Source organism: Artemia sp. Qi Xiang Cuo, chromosome 3 (genome assembly GCF_049724085.1).
Source record: "Artemia sp. Qi Xiang Cuo chromosome 3, ASM4972408v1, whole genome shotgun sequence".
In the NCBI taxonomy this organism is placed as follows: Eukaryota; Metazoa; Arthropoda; class Branchiopoda; order Anostraca; family Artemiidae; genus Artemia; species Artemia sp. Qi Xiang Cuo.
Window position 1 is genome coordinate 15896632 of NC_142796.1, and position 13263 is coordinate 15909894.

Below are 13263 nucleotides of genomic sequence, written 5' to 3' on the forward strand. Positions count from 1 at the left end.
TGACCCTTATTGTGATGGATTTTCTTCTGGGGTACACACTGAACTTGTCTAAGCTGGTGCTGTCAGAAAACATCAATATGTCTATGCGTAGTCAGTGTGTCGAAAATGTGACAAAAATGTTTCAAGATACACGAAATAAGGCGAAGGAGAAGTTCGGTCACCTGTTTTTGGAAGTCCCGTGCATATGCCAAGAACTGGAAATTACCATTGCCATGCCACGAAAGGGAAATGTCGTCAACATCCCACATGATATCCCGGCGTACATAGAATTTTGCTATCGAGTTTCCCTTTTCATCCCATTTGTGGACCAACTCATACTTTGTGCTTTGTGAATCGAATCTCGATTCACAAAGCACAAAGTTACTCTGAAAGGCCTCAGCCGAATCCTGCCATCTTTTGTCGTAAAAGAGCCTATTGGCGATGTTAAAGAACTGATCAAGTTATATATGCCTCAGATCTAAAAAGCTCGGAGTCCGCTATCAAAGCTGAGCTTCAACTATGGCAGGCTAAGTGGCTGAAAGTAACTCCCTGTCTTTTTCCAAAAACGGCAGTGCAGAGCCTGCCTGAGTGAGCGAGGCATATTTCCCAACGTCCATATGTTACTCCGCATTTTCTGTGTCATTCCCACTTCTACAGCATGTGTTGAGAGGTCATTTTCTTCAATTAATTAAAAAAAACTTTTTCCACAAAATAAGTTTTTCAAAGAAAAGTAAAGAACTCCATTAAACCAAAAATGAGCAAAAATAAAATCAAATAATCTACTAAGCGTGAAACTACCACAAATCAGCATCGATAAATAAATGAATAAATGAACCCAAAACGAGCAGAAATTACAATAGATAATTAAGTCAAACTCAAAAGGAACAGTAATTAGTTTGAGTTGGGCTCAAAAGCCCTATGCCTTCCAAGGCCAGAACATAATTTGCACTTTACTGAAAAAATACAAAAGGTTTTAATTTTATAACTTTAGTAAATCAAATAATATTAACATTTTGATTACTAAATATAAGTAGGTGTATATTAAACTGACAATGCACATTCATTTATATTTTTTTTTCAGTAAAGGGCAAATTATGTTCTGGTCTTGGGAAGGCATAGGGGTTTTGAGTTCTACTCATGTTAATTTCTGCTCGTTTTGAGTTTGACTTGGTTATTTATTGTAATTTCTAATCGTTTTCGGTTTCATTTATTTATCGATGCTGATGTGTGGTAGTTTCACGCTAGGTGGGTTATTCGATTTTATTTTTCCTAATTTTTGGTTTAATGGAGTTCTTTACTTTTCTTTGAGAAACATATTTTGTGGAAAATGTTTTTTAATTAATTTCTGCTCGTTTTATATTGACATAGTCTTTTCAGGAAAAAAGAAAATAATTCTTTAAATCTTTTCGTTTTTTTTCAGACTTTATAGTTTGACCTGCTATTTGTATGCTGGAGAACAATTTTCATCAATTTTTAATAACATGCACCCTTTAAAAATCTGGATACAAATAGTACTGTTTAATTTACTTTCATACCTCATCTAATCGTCCTGAAATGGAAAACTTGATACCATTTGGAAAAAAAAATTTCTTTACTTTCTTTGATAGCTTGGATACACTTACGCTATTTTGATTGGGTTAAATTTTAAGAGCAGAAGTAACCCCGAAAGTTTGAACGTAATACCCTCAGTCGTTTTTGGGATACTGCTGAGATGCCTTATTGGGAATTAGCATTAACACAGTGCATTTTGATTTAATCTTAAGGTAACATTTAGTTTTTAAACATAATGGGCAACTGGGAGGGCTCGCGTGGGAGGGGGACTAGTTTCCCTCCTATCACTTTCGACTATTAAAAAGGGCATTAGCCCTTTCTATTTTCAATCGAATGAGCCCTTTTTTTTCCTAAGACAACTCCTTCAATACAAAGTGCCCTGGTTTAAAAAAAAAGAAATCATAATAATACATTGTACCCACATCAATCTTTACTATAAAAATGTCAAGCGTTCCAATCACTTTGACAATTAAACAAGGTAATAGCTCTTTCAATTTCCAATCGAATGAACACGTTTTGAGTTTCTACGACAACGCTTTCTATAAACACCTTATATGCCCCCAGGGCATAAATTACAGCCCTTGCCCTGAGGGCTCCGATGGGGTTGTCATCCTCAAAGACCTAATTTCTAAAGCTCTTAACTACATTAAACAAAATAGCTATCTAAACATTTTGATTGGATGTGTTTGGGGAAAAGGTGAGCTTGAGAGAGGGGGGGGGGGGGGTTAGTTGTCCTCAAATCACTTTCGACTATTAAAAAGGGCATTAGCCCTTTGAATTTTCAATCGAATGAGCCCTTTTTCAAGTTTTTGCTACAAAGCTTGCAATAAAAACCTATATGCCCCAGGGCATAACTTACAACCCTTACCCTGAGTACTATGGAGGGAGTGTCATCCTCTTAGATATAATTTCTGGACCTTTCAACTACTTTGAACAAAATGGCTATCTCAAAATATTGATTAGTTGTCTTTGAATAAAGGGTGGGTGTGGAAGGGGTGTTAGTTGTCTTCCAATCTTTTTCGACTATTAAAAAGGGCACTAGCCATTTCAATTTCCAATCAAATGGGCCCTTTTTGAAGTTTCTACGACAAATCTTTCTATGAAAACTTTATTGGTCCCCTGGGCATAACTCAAAACCCTTGCCATGCCGGCTGTTGGGGTGTTGTCATCCTCAAAGACCTAGTTTATATAACTTTCAACTACGTTGAACAAAATGGCTATCTCAAAATTTTTATTGGTTGTGTTTGGGAAAAAGGTGGGCGTGAGAGAGGAGTTAGTTGCCCTCCAATCATTTTTGACTATTAAAAAGGGCACTAGGCCTATGAATTTCCAATCGAACGAACCCTTTTTAAAGTTTCTGCGACAACGTTTTCTATTAAACCTTATATGCCCCTTGGGCATAACTTGCAACCCTTGCCCTGAAGGCTGTGGGGGAGTGTCCTCCTCAAAAATATAATTTCTATCTGGAAATCAACTACGCTGAACAAAATGGATATCTAAAAATTTTGATTGGATGTTTTGGGGAAATGGTGGGCGTGGAAGGGGCATTAGTTGCCTTCCAATCACTTTCGACTATTAAAAAGGGCACAAGCCATTCCAATTTCCAATCGAATGAGCCTTTTTTGTAGTTTCTATGACAACTCCTTCGATACGAAGTGCCCTGGTATAAAAAAAATACATTGTGCCAACATCGTTCTTTACTTAGGCAGCGCGATTGCGCTGCCCATGATGAAAAGGCTAAAAACCTATCTCCGCAGCCGAATGGATGAAGGCCAACTAAATGGGTTGACACTTTTGAATGTCCATCGAGATGCTTCTGTATCAGTGGATGAGATTCTGGAAAAGTTTGCTTTTAGCTCTGCTCGTAGGTTGTAATTTGCAATATAGGGCGAGTCTCTATTTCTTGATGTGTGTGCTTTTGATTTTGTAGATGTTACGTAACATAATGTGCCTTTTATCTTCTGTTTTGAAGGATTTGGGCCTCCCAAATCAAATTCATGCGTACGTGCATGACTTCAGCAGTATAGAAGCCCAAAAGTTGCGCAGATTTTCAATGCGTATCAATAGTAATTCCCCTTCCCATCTACTTTCAGGACCAAGGGACCCTCAGTTTACACAAAAAATTAAGGAAAAGAGTTTTTTCCAATAAAATGGGAAATTATGATATGTTCACAATCAAGGCTGTCTAGATGATGTTGGTCAGGATGGCTTCAGCTGTATAGAAGCCCAAAAGTTGCGCAGATTTCTAATGTGTGTAAATAGTAATCCCTCTCCCCATTCAATTTCAGGGTCAAGGGAACCTCAGTTTAGGTATACAAATCTGGTTGTATTGATTCGTGCCGTCCCCTTTTTTAAGATAAAAAAACGAAACCTTTTGCGGTAAGAATACGGTTTTGTCCCAGTATTTGAGCAACAGAAAAGTTTTTGTTGCCAAAATGTTCAGAAAAATTCGCTTAATAACTTATCGAAAATTGGCACTGCAAAAATACCCCTTTTTTCAAAGAAAGGTGGGAGATCTCGAATCTAATTTTCTTTTGCAATATTTTTTGGATTGAAAGGTCGTTCCCTATTAATTCAAGTCCGGGGAGATCGAAAAAAACATCGGAAATAGAGAATCTCTTTGCTTAGTACCCCATTTCCACTCTAGGCGACTTCAGAAAGTGTCCACCCAAGCTAAGCCAGAGAGGGATGACAGATCAGAATCTTAATTTGTGCAGTATTTGGTAGGCTGAAAGATCGTTTCCAATTAATTCAAATCCAGGGAGGCTGAAAATGACATCAGAAATGAAAAACTCCATCACTTAGTACCCCATTTACACCCTAGGTGAGGTCAGAAGGAGAAAAAATACCACTTGTGGTAATATAGTATTAAAATACATAATTAGAAAAATGGGGTACAAATTGATGGTCTCCCCGGACTTAAATTAACAGGAAACGACCTTTCAATTATATATCTTCAATTATGTGTTATACTATTATAATATCACAAATGATATTTGTACCCCTTCTTACCTTATCTAGAGTGGAAATGGGGTGCTAAGTGATGGAAGTTTTCAGTTATGATGTCATTTTCGGTCATCCCGGACTTAAGTAATATGAAATGACCTTTCAATCCAGAAAATATTGTATAAATTTAAATACGAGATCCCGCCCCCCCCCCGCCTTTCCCCTCTTCTCCCTGAAAAAGGGGGTATTTCTGCAAGGGCATTTTGGCCTGTTTTGGATATATTACTAAGCAGATTTTTTGAACATTTTGGTACCAAAAACAATTTTGTTGCTCAAAAGCCGAGACTTGACCTTTTTTTGTAGTTTTACTGGACCAAGGTAAATGAACTGCATTTATCTAAAACCAAACGGTTGACGTGGGGTGAAACAGGTTAAAAAAAATACATACATATAACGTCATTTAAATTCACTATAATAAGAACGAAAGATAAAAAGAGAGAAAAGAAAAGAGAGAAAAATAAATAAATAAAGAATAATAATAATACTACAAGGACAGCAACTACATACCATATTCATGTTGTGGGGTCGCACTCACAAACCAACAAGCAATTACAACTTAATTTAAATTAAATCAAATCAAGTCACCTCCAAAACAAACAAAACTAGAATTCATACTTACTTAATAATTTTTCTTTCAATTTTGCTTTAAAACCACTAAAATTTTCTAGTTTCTTCATGTATACCCTTTATAAAAAAAGAAAACGTGGACCTGGCAGACACTATAGGTGACGTATAATAATAATTTTTACCCCTAGTATTTTGGTTATGTATATTCCATCGGCTGTAAAACCAACCATTAAAACACTCCGGCAGCTGCTTCATAAAATATATAAAAATGATGAAGACCCACCGCTGGCAATATTCTAAAATCCCTATAGACTTCTCGAACTGATTCTCTTTCTGATTTTTCTGATAATACTCTAAAAGACTTGTTTTGGAATAATTCGCACAGGATTAAAAATTGAACAAAATGTACCCAAGCATACAGAAGAACAATAAAAAATGTAGGGATGGATTAACGAAAAATAGAGAAACCTAAGTATATTAGTTGGGAACATGTATTTAAGTTTATGAATTATCACCAAACTACGCGCTAAAATCCGGGTTAAAGTTTCAATAGGGGATTGAAAACTGAGAGTCTCATCTATAATAATGCCAAGATACTTTACTGCCTTTTGACGAGCAATCATGCCATCTTCATATGCTAATTGCTGTATCCATGGATAATAATTCGATGTCCTCGAAAGTATAAGAAAATTACTCTTAGAGGGGTTCACCTTTAGCTGATTCACTCTCAGCCATCTTGAAACCTCATTTAGCGATTCTCGTACACTCTCTAGCAGCAATCTCTCTGAATTTGCGATCACCACTAAAGAAGTATCATCAGCAAACATAGGCACTGTAGCTGCGCTATCCTTTTTAAGGATCTCACACATTCTTGTTTCCAGTTTACTTACAGACAGTGGAAGATCATTCACAAAAATTAAATATAATAAGGGTCCCAGTACCAAACCCTGTGGAACTCCGCACTCAATACAACTTTCATTAGAACCCATATTACCAGTTTGAACATATTGTTTTCTACAAGACAAAAAAGAACGTAAAAACGAAAGAGCTGGACCCCTAATCCCATAAATTTCACACTTCATTAACAGAATATCATGACTGACCGTATCAAAAGCCTTTACAATGTCTAATAAATACAATAAATACAGTAGTGCGATGTTGACGGAATCCAAATTGTGTAGGAGTAAATATTCTCTGGTCTTCCAGATACTGATAAATTCTGACCGAAAAGCATTTTTCTAGTATCCTAGACATAATGGGTATCACCAGTATTCCCTCATTTATGTATTGGTATTACTTTTGCTGATTTAAAACAACTCGGAAACACTCCCTCTTTTAAACACTGATTATTTATGAAACAAAAGTTTGAGCAATCACTTCCCAAAATGTTTTCATTACTCTAATTGAAACAATATCAGAGCCAGGAGCGGTAGCTTTCATACCATAAACAATGTTTAGAACTTCAGATTCTTGAACTGGGATTAGATTTAAAGAGATTTCCATCTCCTTATGAAGGTAATTTTGAAAAGCCTGGTCACCTGGTTTGCTTATAATCGACTCTTTCCTTCTCCATCCAACTGTCGAAAAATGGTTAGCAAATTCTTCACAAATTTCCTCTGGATTTGTAAGACTGGTTCCATCTTTATGGAATATTTCCTGAGAGATTCCTCCAGATGATTGTCCTAAAGTGCTTCTTATCACATTCCATGTGTTTTCGACAGATTTTTCCAGATGCTTTTTCAAATTCTATTTTATAATAATCTTGTCTAGCTCTTCGCAGGAGTCTGTTTAGGGCATTACGATAACTCTTATAAATTTGCTCATTTATATCGCAGGGATGATGTACCTTTTTCTCATACAAATTTTTCTTCTTAATTATCAATCTCAATAAACTTGGAGTAATCCAAGGCTTCTTTGAAGGCTTTCCTCCATTGTTGTTAACATTCTTAGATCATTTTTCCAGGGATTGCTTAATTGTTTGGTAAAAGACTCTAAACTTAGAGTCAATATCCGCAGAGACTGAAAACTCTGTATTCCAATCCTTATTGGCTAGCTCATTTCTACATTTCAGAAGTGCATCTTTATCGAGTAACATCCTCAGCTTGAGACTGCTCTTCTTTGTGGAGTTTTTATTATCAACACATACCGAGTAACTTGCAAATACACCAAAATGATAATCTTACTATTACTAATATTACTATTACTAATATTAGCAAGGAATAAATTAAGTTTAATAAAAGGCGATCAAGTATTACTTTTAAGTATAGTTTCTCAAGAAAAAGTAAAAATTATAACCTAAAATTAATCAAATTAAAACGAACAGAAATTACTATCAATGAATAAATGAAACCGACAACGTAGAGAAATCAGAATGAAAAATGACATCAAAGGAGAAAATAAAAGATGCTACTGTTGATCAATAAATGAATCCTAAAACGAACAGAAATTTAAATGAAAAATATAGTCAAACATAAAACAAACATAAATTATCACAAATAGGAATAGGTCCACCTCCCCCTAAACCTTCAAAAGGCCGAAGCGTCATTTGCAGTTTCGCTTATTGCTCTTTTAATTTTCGTTTATTTTAGGATTCATTTAGTCGAAGCCCACGAAGCTTCCATGAGTTTTAACCCCCCCCCCCCCCTCACACACACAAACACACACTCACTTTGTGTACGTGGCAAGTGACAAAGCCTTTGCTGTTTAAAAACAAATATACGATTTAACAAGGGTCAGCCGAAGTAGGGTTAGAAGCATCCCCAATATCTACTAATCTCGCCATTAGATATTGCTACCCTTCTCCCTTTTAACGTTTACCAGTTTAGAAGCTATTCGAGTAAAAGCTCATTTTTGGGTTAATATCGTTGAAAACCAAGTTTTACCTTTTTTCATTGAATAGTGATTGTTTTTTAAATACATGTCACCAACAGGCCTGTTGTAGCAAAATATTTTCCATCGTTGTGTGTTACTTTCTGAGCCAAAAATTTACTCTTGAACAAAATATTTTCTTTTTATGTTTCTTTTTTTTCATTTTCGTTATATATTTTTTTAGGCGAGCTAAAGGGGTAATAGCTGCTTAAGTAACATACTTAAGAATTATTATTACTAATCTTTTTTTAATCTTACAAATTTTCATACTCTAAAAGTAATTCTTTCTTTAAGTTTTAGGGTGAATCGGGGAAAGTCCGACACCTTAACATGTTTTTTTTTGTTAAATTGACTCTCAAGATTTTTTTTATGAGTATCTCATATCATCTTCTATCAACCTTTTTTTTTTACAGCAGTTTCCCGTATTATTCACTTTCTGATTTTCCCATATACTGTGCTTGTAACCCATCACCAGGTCTCTAAGTTGGTGCAGTCTGCTATGTTGGACTTACCCCAGCTTTGGGGGAAGTACAACATATCCTACTAGCTTTTTTCAACAATATGTCAAAAATAATATGACTTCACCATCTTAAAAGGCATCAAGAAATCAGTATAAGTCCATGAGCAAACAATTTTTATGTGAAACTCACTGACTGGCATCAAAAGGCCAGACCATACTTTTTTCTGCTGCTGTGGGGTAACTCCGACAGTGTCGGACTTACCCAACAGATAAACGTTACAAGTATCATAGCCGAGGTGCACAAATCACTGAATGTAAATGGTTGCTTGTATTTAAAAAAAAGAAAAACATATCACACAAATTATGGTTTGACTTCAGATACAAAAAGTTAGTCATATATGTTGTAGCTTACGTGTATGGGCATAAGGAAAAGATCTACTGACGCTTGCCAGTAACTGCCTTGTGCGATACAATAACCTGACGGATTTGGGGTATTTCAAATGGTCCGGTTCCCACTAAGTTTACTTGTCCTGCAAAAATGTATTTGTCATCCACAGTATCGATATCTTCTTTCTTTGGCCAATTGAAAGAGTAGGTGGCAAGGCTCAAGCAGTGAAGAAACTTGAGCTTAACTTTTCCCTCGTCAGGAAAGTCTAGAACCCTTCCTATGTACCAACCTTGTTCGTCATTCCTGGCATCGTATCTAACTGCATAGTGCTCATTTAGCTTGGGAACAATGTTTTTGCTTACTGGGTGTCTCCTTGTCATCACTGTCACTTTCTTGAATAGTATCTTGAATACTCTGATCATTCTCATAAGAGCCAAGTTCAAGGCTGATGTCTGATTCGCTATCACCCGTATCTCTATTGGCTTCCCTCTTAGGAAGAACTTTTTTTTTTCGATTTTATACCCTTCCCATCTGAACTTTTCTTCTTCCCTTTGCCTTTTGCTTTCAGATTTTCTTCCCTCTTAAGCACCTCTAGATGTTCTTTTGATGTTATCACTTCTGCCTCTCTTGCAATTTTCTTCCGTTTTTCTATTCCTGAAACTGATTGTAGGTCGGGCCGCTTGATTGAGTCAAGAAGAATCTCTTCAAAAGTTTTTGATTGGTTGCCAAGCAACTTCCTTGGACTAAAGGTAACAGCAAAGGTAATTATTTCTAGTACAGTGTTGACGGTGGTTGTGACTTCAGATGTGCCTGAATTTTCCTCTTGCTCCTTTTTCATTTGTGCATAGCGTCTCAACTTGGTAGGTTCAAACTTGGTATGGTCAATTACGGATGGGCTTACTCTCATTGGAACACTCAGATCGAAGATTCCAGTTGCTTTGAACGACTTTTCGATCAGACTAGGAGTGAGATAGGTGTCCCATACCTTCGATAAGAGACATACAAAATTCTTCTTTGACAGAATGTTGCCAGGGTGATCCCTCTGCCATTGCGAGAGATCATAAGACACTTTCATTCCCTTGAAAACCGCTTTATCGAGAGGTTGAAGCATGTGGGATGCATGTGGAGGTAGCTTGAGAATTGTCACGTTATTTTCGTTTACAAGTTTCGCAAGAGCAAGAGAAAGATGTGAGCCATGTCCATCTAAGATGAGAAGTGCTTTTCCCTTTACATGAGGAAGAAACTGGAATTCAAACCAGTTCATAAAGAGATCAGACGTCATCCACCCTTTATTGGTAGATGAGTAAGATACACCAGGGTAAGCTCCGTCTACAGGTATCCATGAGGTCCAGGTATTCTTTGCAGAGAAAACTATTAAAGGTTGGAGTTTTTCTCCGTTTGCACTGATACAAGCCAAGAAAGTTGTATTTTCACATCCATTACCGCCTGTTCTACGAGTGACTGTTGAGCCTTTGGCTCCAGCAACTTTCGTGTTGCCAGGATCCCTGCAGAAAGATGTTTCATCCAAATTGAACCAGCATTGGGGCTTGTCAAGAATATCCATCGCCGTGGTAGTTTCATACAACAGCTCATAAAAACCATACATTATGAAGGGGTCAGGTTGCTCCAAATGTCTTTTGTTTTCTAACCTTTCTGGTTTCTTTAGTGAAATTTTGTTTCGGCACTTGAACCCCACCCACCAGTCATGACCAGGTCGGTTGTCCTTAAATCTTGTTGGAACTTTGTTCTTGATGAGATAGTCTTGGACTTGGTCAAAAAATTCCTGCTTGCTGAGACCTATGCCCCACTTTTCAAGTATTCGGAGACCCTGAGCCATATCCTTTTCTATTTCAGCAGGAATTTCTTGGCTCTTCCCTCCACCATAAACTGGTTTTTTGACTTGTGTCTTCTTCATAAGATGGTCATGCAAGGTAGTGTGCAGTATTTGAAATACTTTCAAAGCCTGTAGCATAGACATTCTCTTTGAAGATATCTTTGCTAGCGCGTTTTGTAGCTGAGTTGCATCATATGTTCCTCCAACCCCGCGTTGTGTTTTCCGAACATAATTTCTAGGCCTCTAGAAAAGACAAAGGAATATTCGAAAACCTGTCACAAGCAGGTGGGCAAAAAATTCCAAAACTGCCAGTAGCAGAATTCCAAAAGCTGCCAACACTTTAGCAGCAAAATCCGTGTTTTGACAGCTTTTCTTTGAGCAAAAAGTATTTCTATAGGTAAAATTTGCAGAAAAGTAACAAATGTAACTTAGTATAGCTTGTGGTTAGAAATATCAATAGTTTTCTGAATCATTTAATCATATTAAAGTACTGTCTCATATTTACTCTAATACTGCTAATGGTGTATAATATTCAAAGTCTCAAGTATACAGTATATAGCTTACTGCTGATAGTTTATGGATTGAGTTGTACACTCAAATGATATTGGTATTATAAAAATAATACACACCCAACTGCATTCTTTATATTCATTGATCACTGTACTACAACTATAAAAAGGTCAGTATACTTTTACCAAGTAAGTACTTTTACTCAGTAATTCAATGATCTATGTCTGGTTTTGATGTGTAGTAAATATTTGAGACATAAACTTTTCAAAACAGTGAAAAAAATATGTCAAGTCAATTGAAAGTAATAGTTACTAGGGGTGGATTGTCATCCGTGATGATTCACTAGGTGTGGCAACCCTGAAAGAAAAAGGATTTTTGGAGAACCAAGTTTGAGAAAGTTTATGAGACAGATTTTGGGGGGAATCCCAAAAAATTCAGGGATAGTGGAAGCACTGGTATTTTTGAAAAAATCTGCCAACAAATTTTACTAGGCCATGAAAACTGTCAAGCAGCACTGCTACTAAGCTATCCCACTTTTTGCACGGCGGAGCACGACTTGTGTTTTGGCCGTTTTCTTTGAGCAAAAATTATTTTATATGTAAAAAGGGCATTTTCAGACAAAATCTGCCAACAAATTTGATACCTGCCAAGTAGCATTTCTACTTTGCTACACTTTTTGCACGGCAGGTCACAAGTAAAGGTTAAGACGGATAAAAGATTACAAGGGAGAAAGATAAACGAAAGCAGGCACAGAACTGCAATACATGAATGATCAACACAACACTACATTCTACTAAGTTAGTAGAGCCATCTAAGTATGGTTATTGGCTACAACCTTTATTATCTAAAGCTTAGAATCTGTTCTACCATTTAAAATATCAATCTTTGGTAACATGGGGTAAGTTCGACACCCCAGCCAAACTTCCCCCGTAGGCGGTAAGACCGGCATGTCGGACTTTACCCTGATGGGCTTTTTCGGGGGTAAGACCGACACCCCTCTTATCTGTTCAACTAATAACATTAGCTTGTTTTAAAAAATCAGGAAGATGCTCCTGGTCTTCTAGTTTCTAAGAAATGAAAAAAAAATTCTCTGTCTCTCTTACTTTATAATCTGCATAAGTTAAAGTAAAGTCAGTTACCTGTGTTCCTAAAAAACGCCGTCCAAAAAACTTCAAAACCCTCTGAACAGAAGGCGTGCTAACTCTGCCGGAAGTTGATGGCACTGTTGCCTACTGCTACTAATATGGAAGAAAATATGAAAGCCTCCCACAGATACAATGGACCATAGACAAATTGAAGGTCGGTATCGGACTTACCCCACTGTCGGACTTTCCCTGATTCACCCTAGTTGTATGTCTTCACGGCATCACTACCGTGATGGTGAAATGGCGGGAACTAGGGCTATAAAGTTATGAATGCCTTTATGTGTGTCAGGCTAGAAATCTCGGATTTATGGTTACCATAATTATTTTCTTCGTAAGCTTTACTTTTTCATGCGGGGGGGGGGGGGGGGGTATAACAGCCGTTCATCGTTTCATCTTTACAAAAAAAATATGTTTGGGGAATACTTTTAAAAAATTGTTTTCTGTCGTTCTTGTGGTTTTAGTTAAATCTGGATAGGAGTTTCTGGTAAATTTTCGGATATTTCTATTAATTTGCGAGCTAAAATATAAGCATACCATCCTATGTAAGCTTTAACGCTGATTTCAAATGTACTAGTCAACGCGTCCCAGCCTCCCCCCTGTTAACTTTATGAAATCCACTTATTAATTTGTTTATATTTACAGCTAAACGAGGACAGAAATTACCTGCAGCTTGAAGTAATCTCAAAGAAACAAGCTGCTCTCGATTTGTTTAGACACGTTCAAAAAACATTCCTTACAGCCAAGGAACGCGCCTTGAAAATGTTATCTTTTGTGCGAGAGCTGCAGCAAGACTTAAATAGAGCGTCGGAATTCCAACTTTCTCATCCTCCAAGAGAAGTTATTAAGAAGTTGCTCAATACTGGTCACGTCAGAGTGGAAACGAATATTTCTTCTCAGAATCGTCTCTATATTCCAGGTAATCTCTGTAATTATATTAAGGGCGTTCAATGCGTCC

At 36.8% G+C, this 13263-nt stretch overlaps 1 protein-coding gene across 1 annotated transcript in view; it reads left to right on the forward strand.

Annotated features, from left to right (window-relative positions):
* LOC148953804 (uncharacterized) overlaps nt 1–13263 on the forward strand; it is a 149306-nt gene that overhangs the window by 92698 nt on the left and 43345 nt on the right. Inside the window, exon 5 of the mRNA XM_089085906.1 lies at nt 12951–13224. Within this exon, the coding sequence (XP_088942032.1) occupies nt 12951–13224 (274 nt within the window). The remainder of the gene's footprint in view (nt 1–12950; nt 13225–13263) is intronic.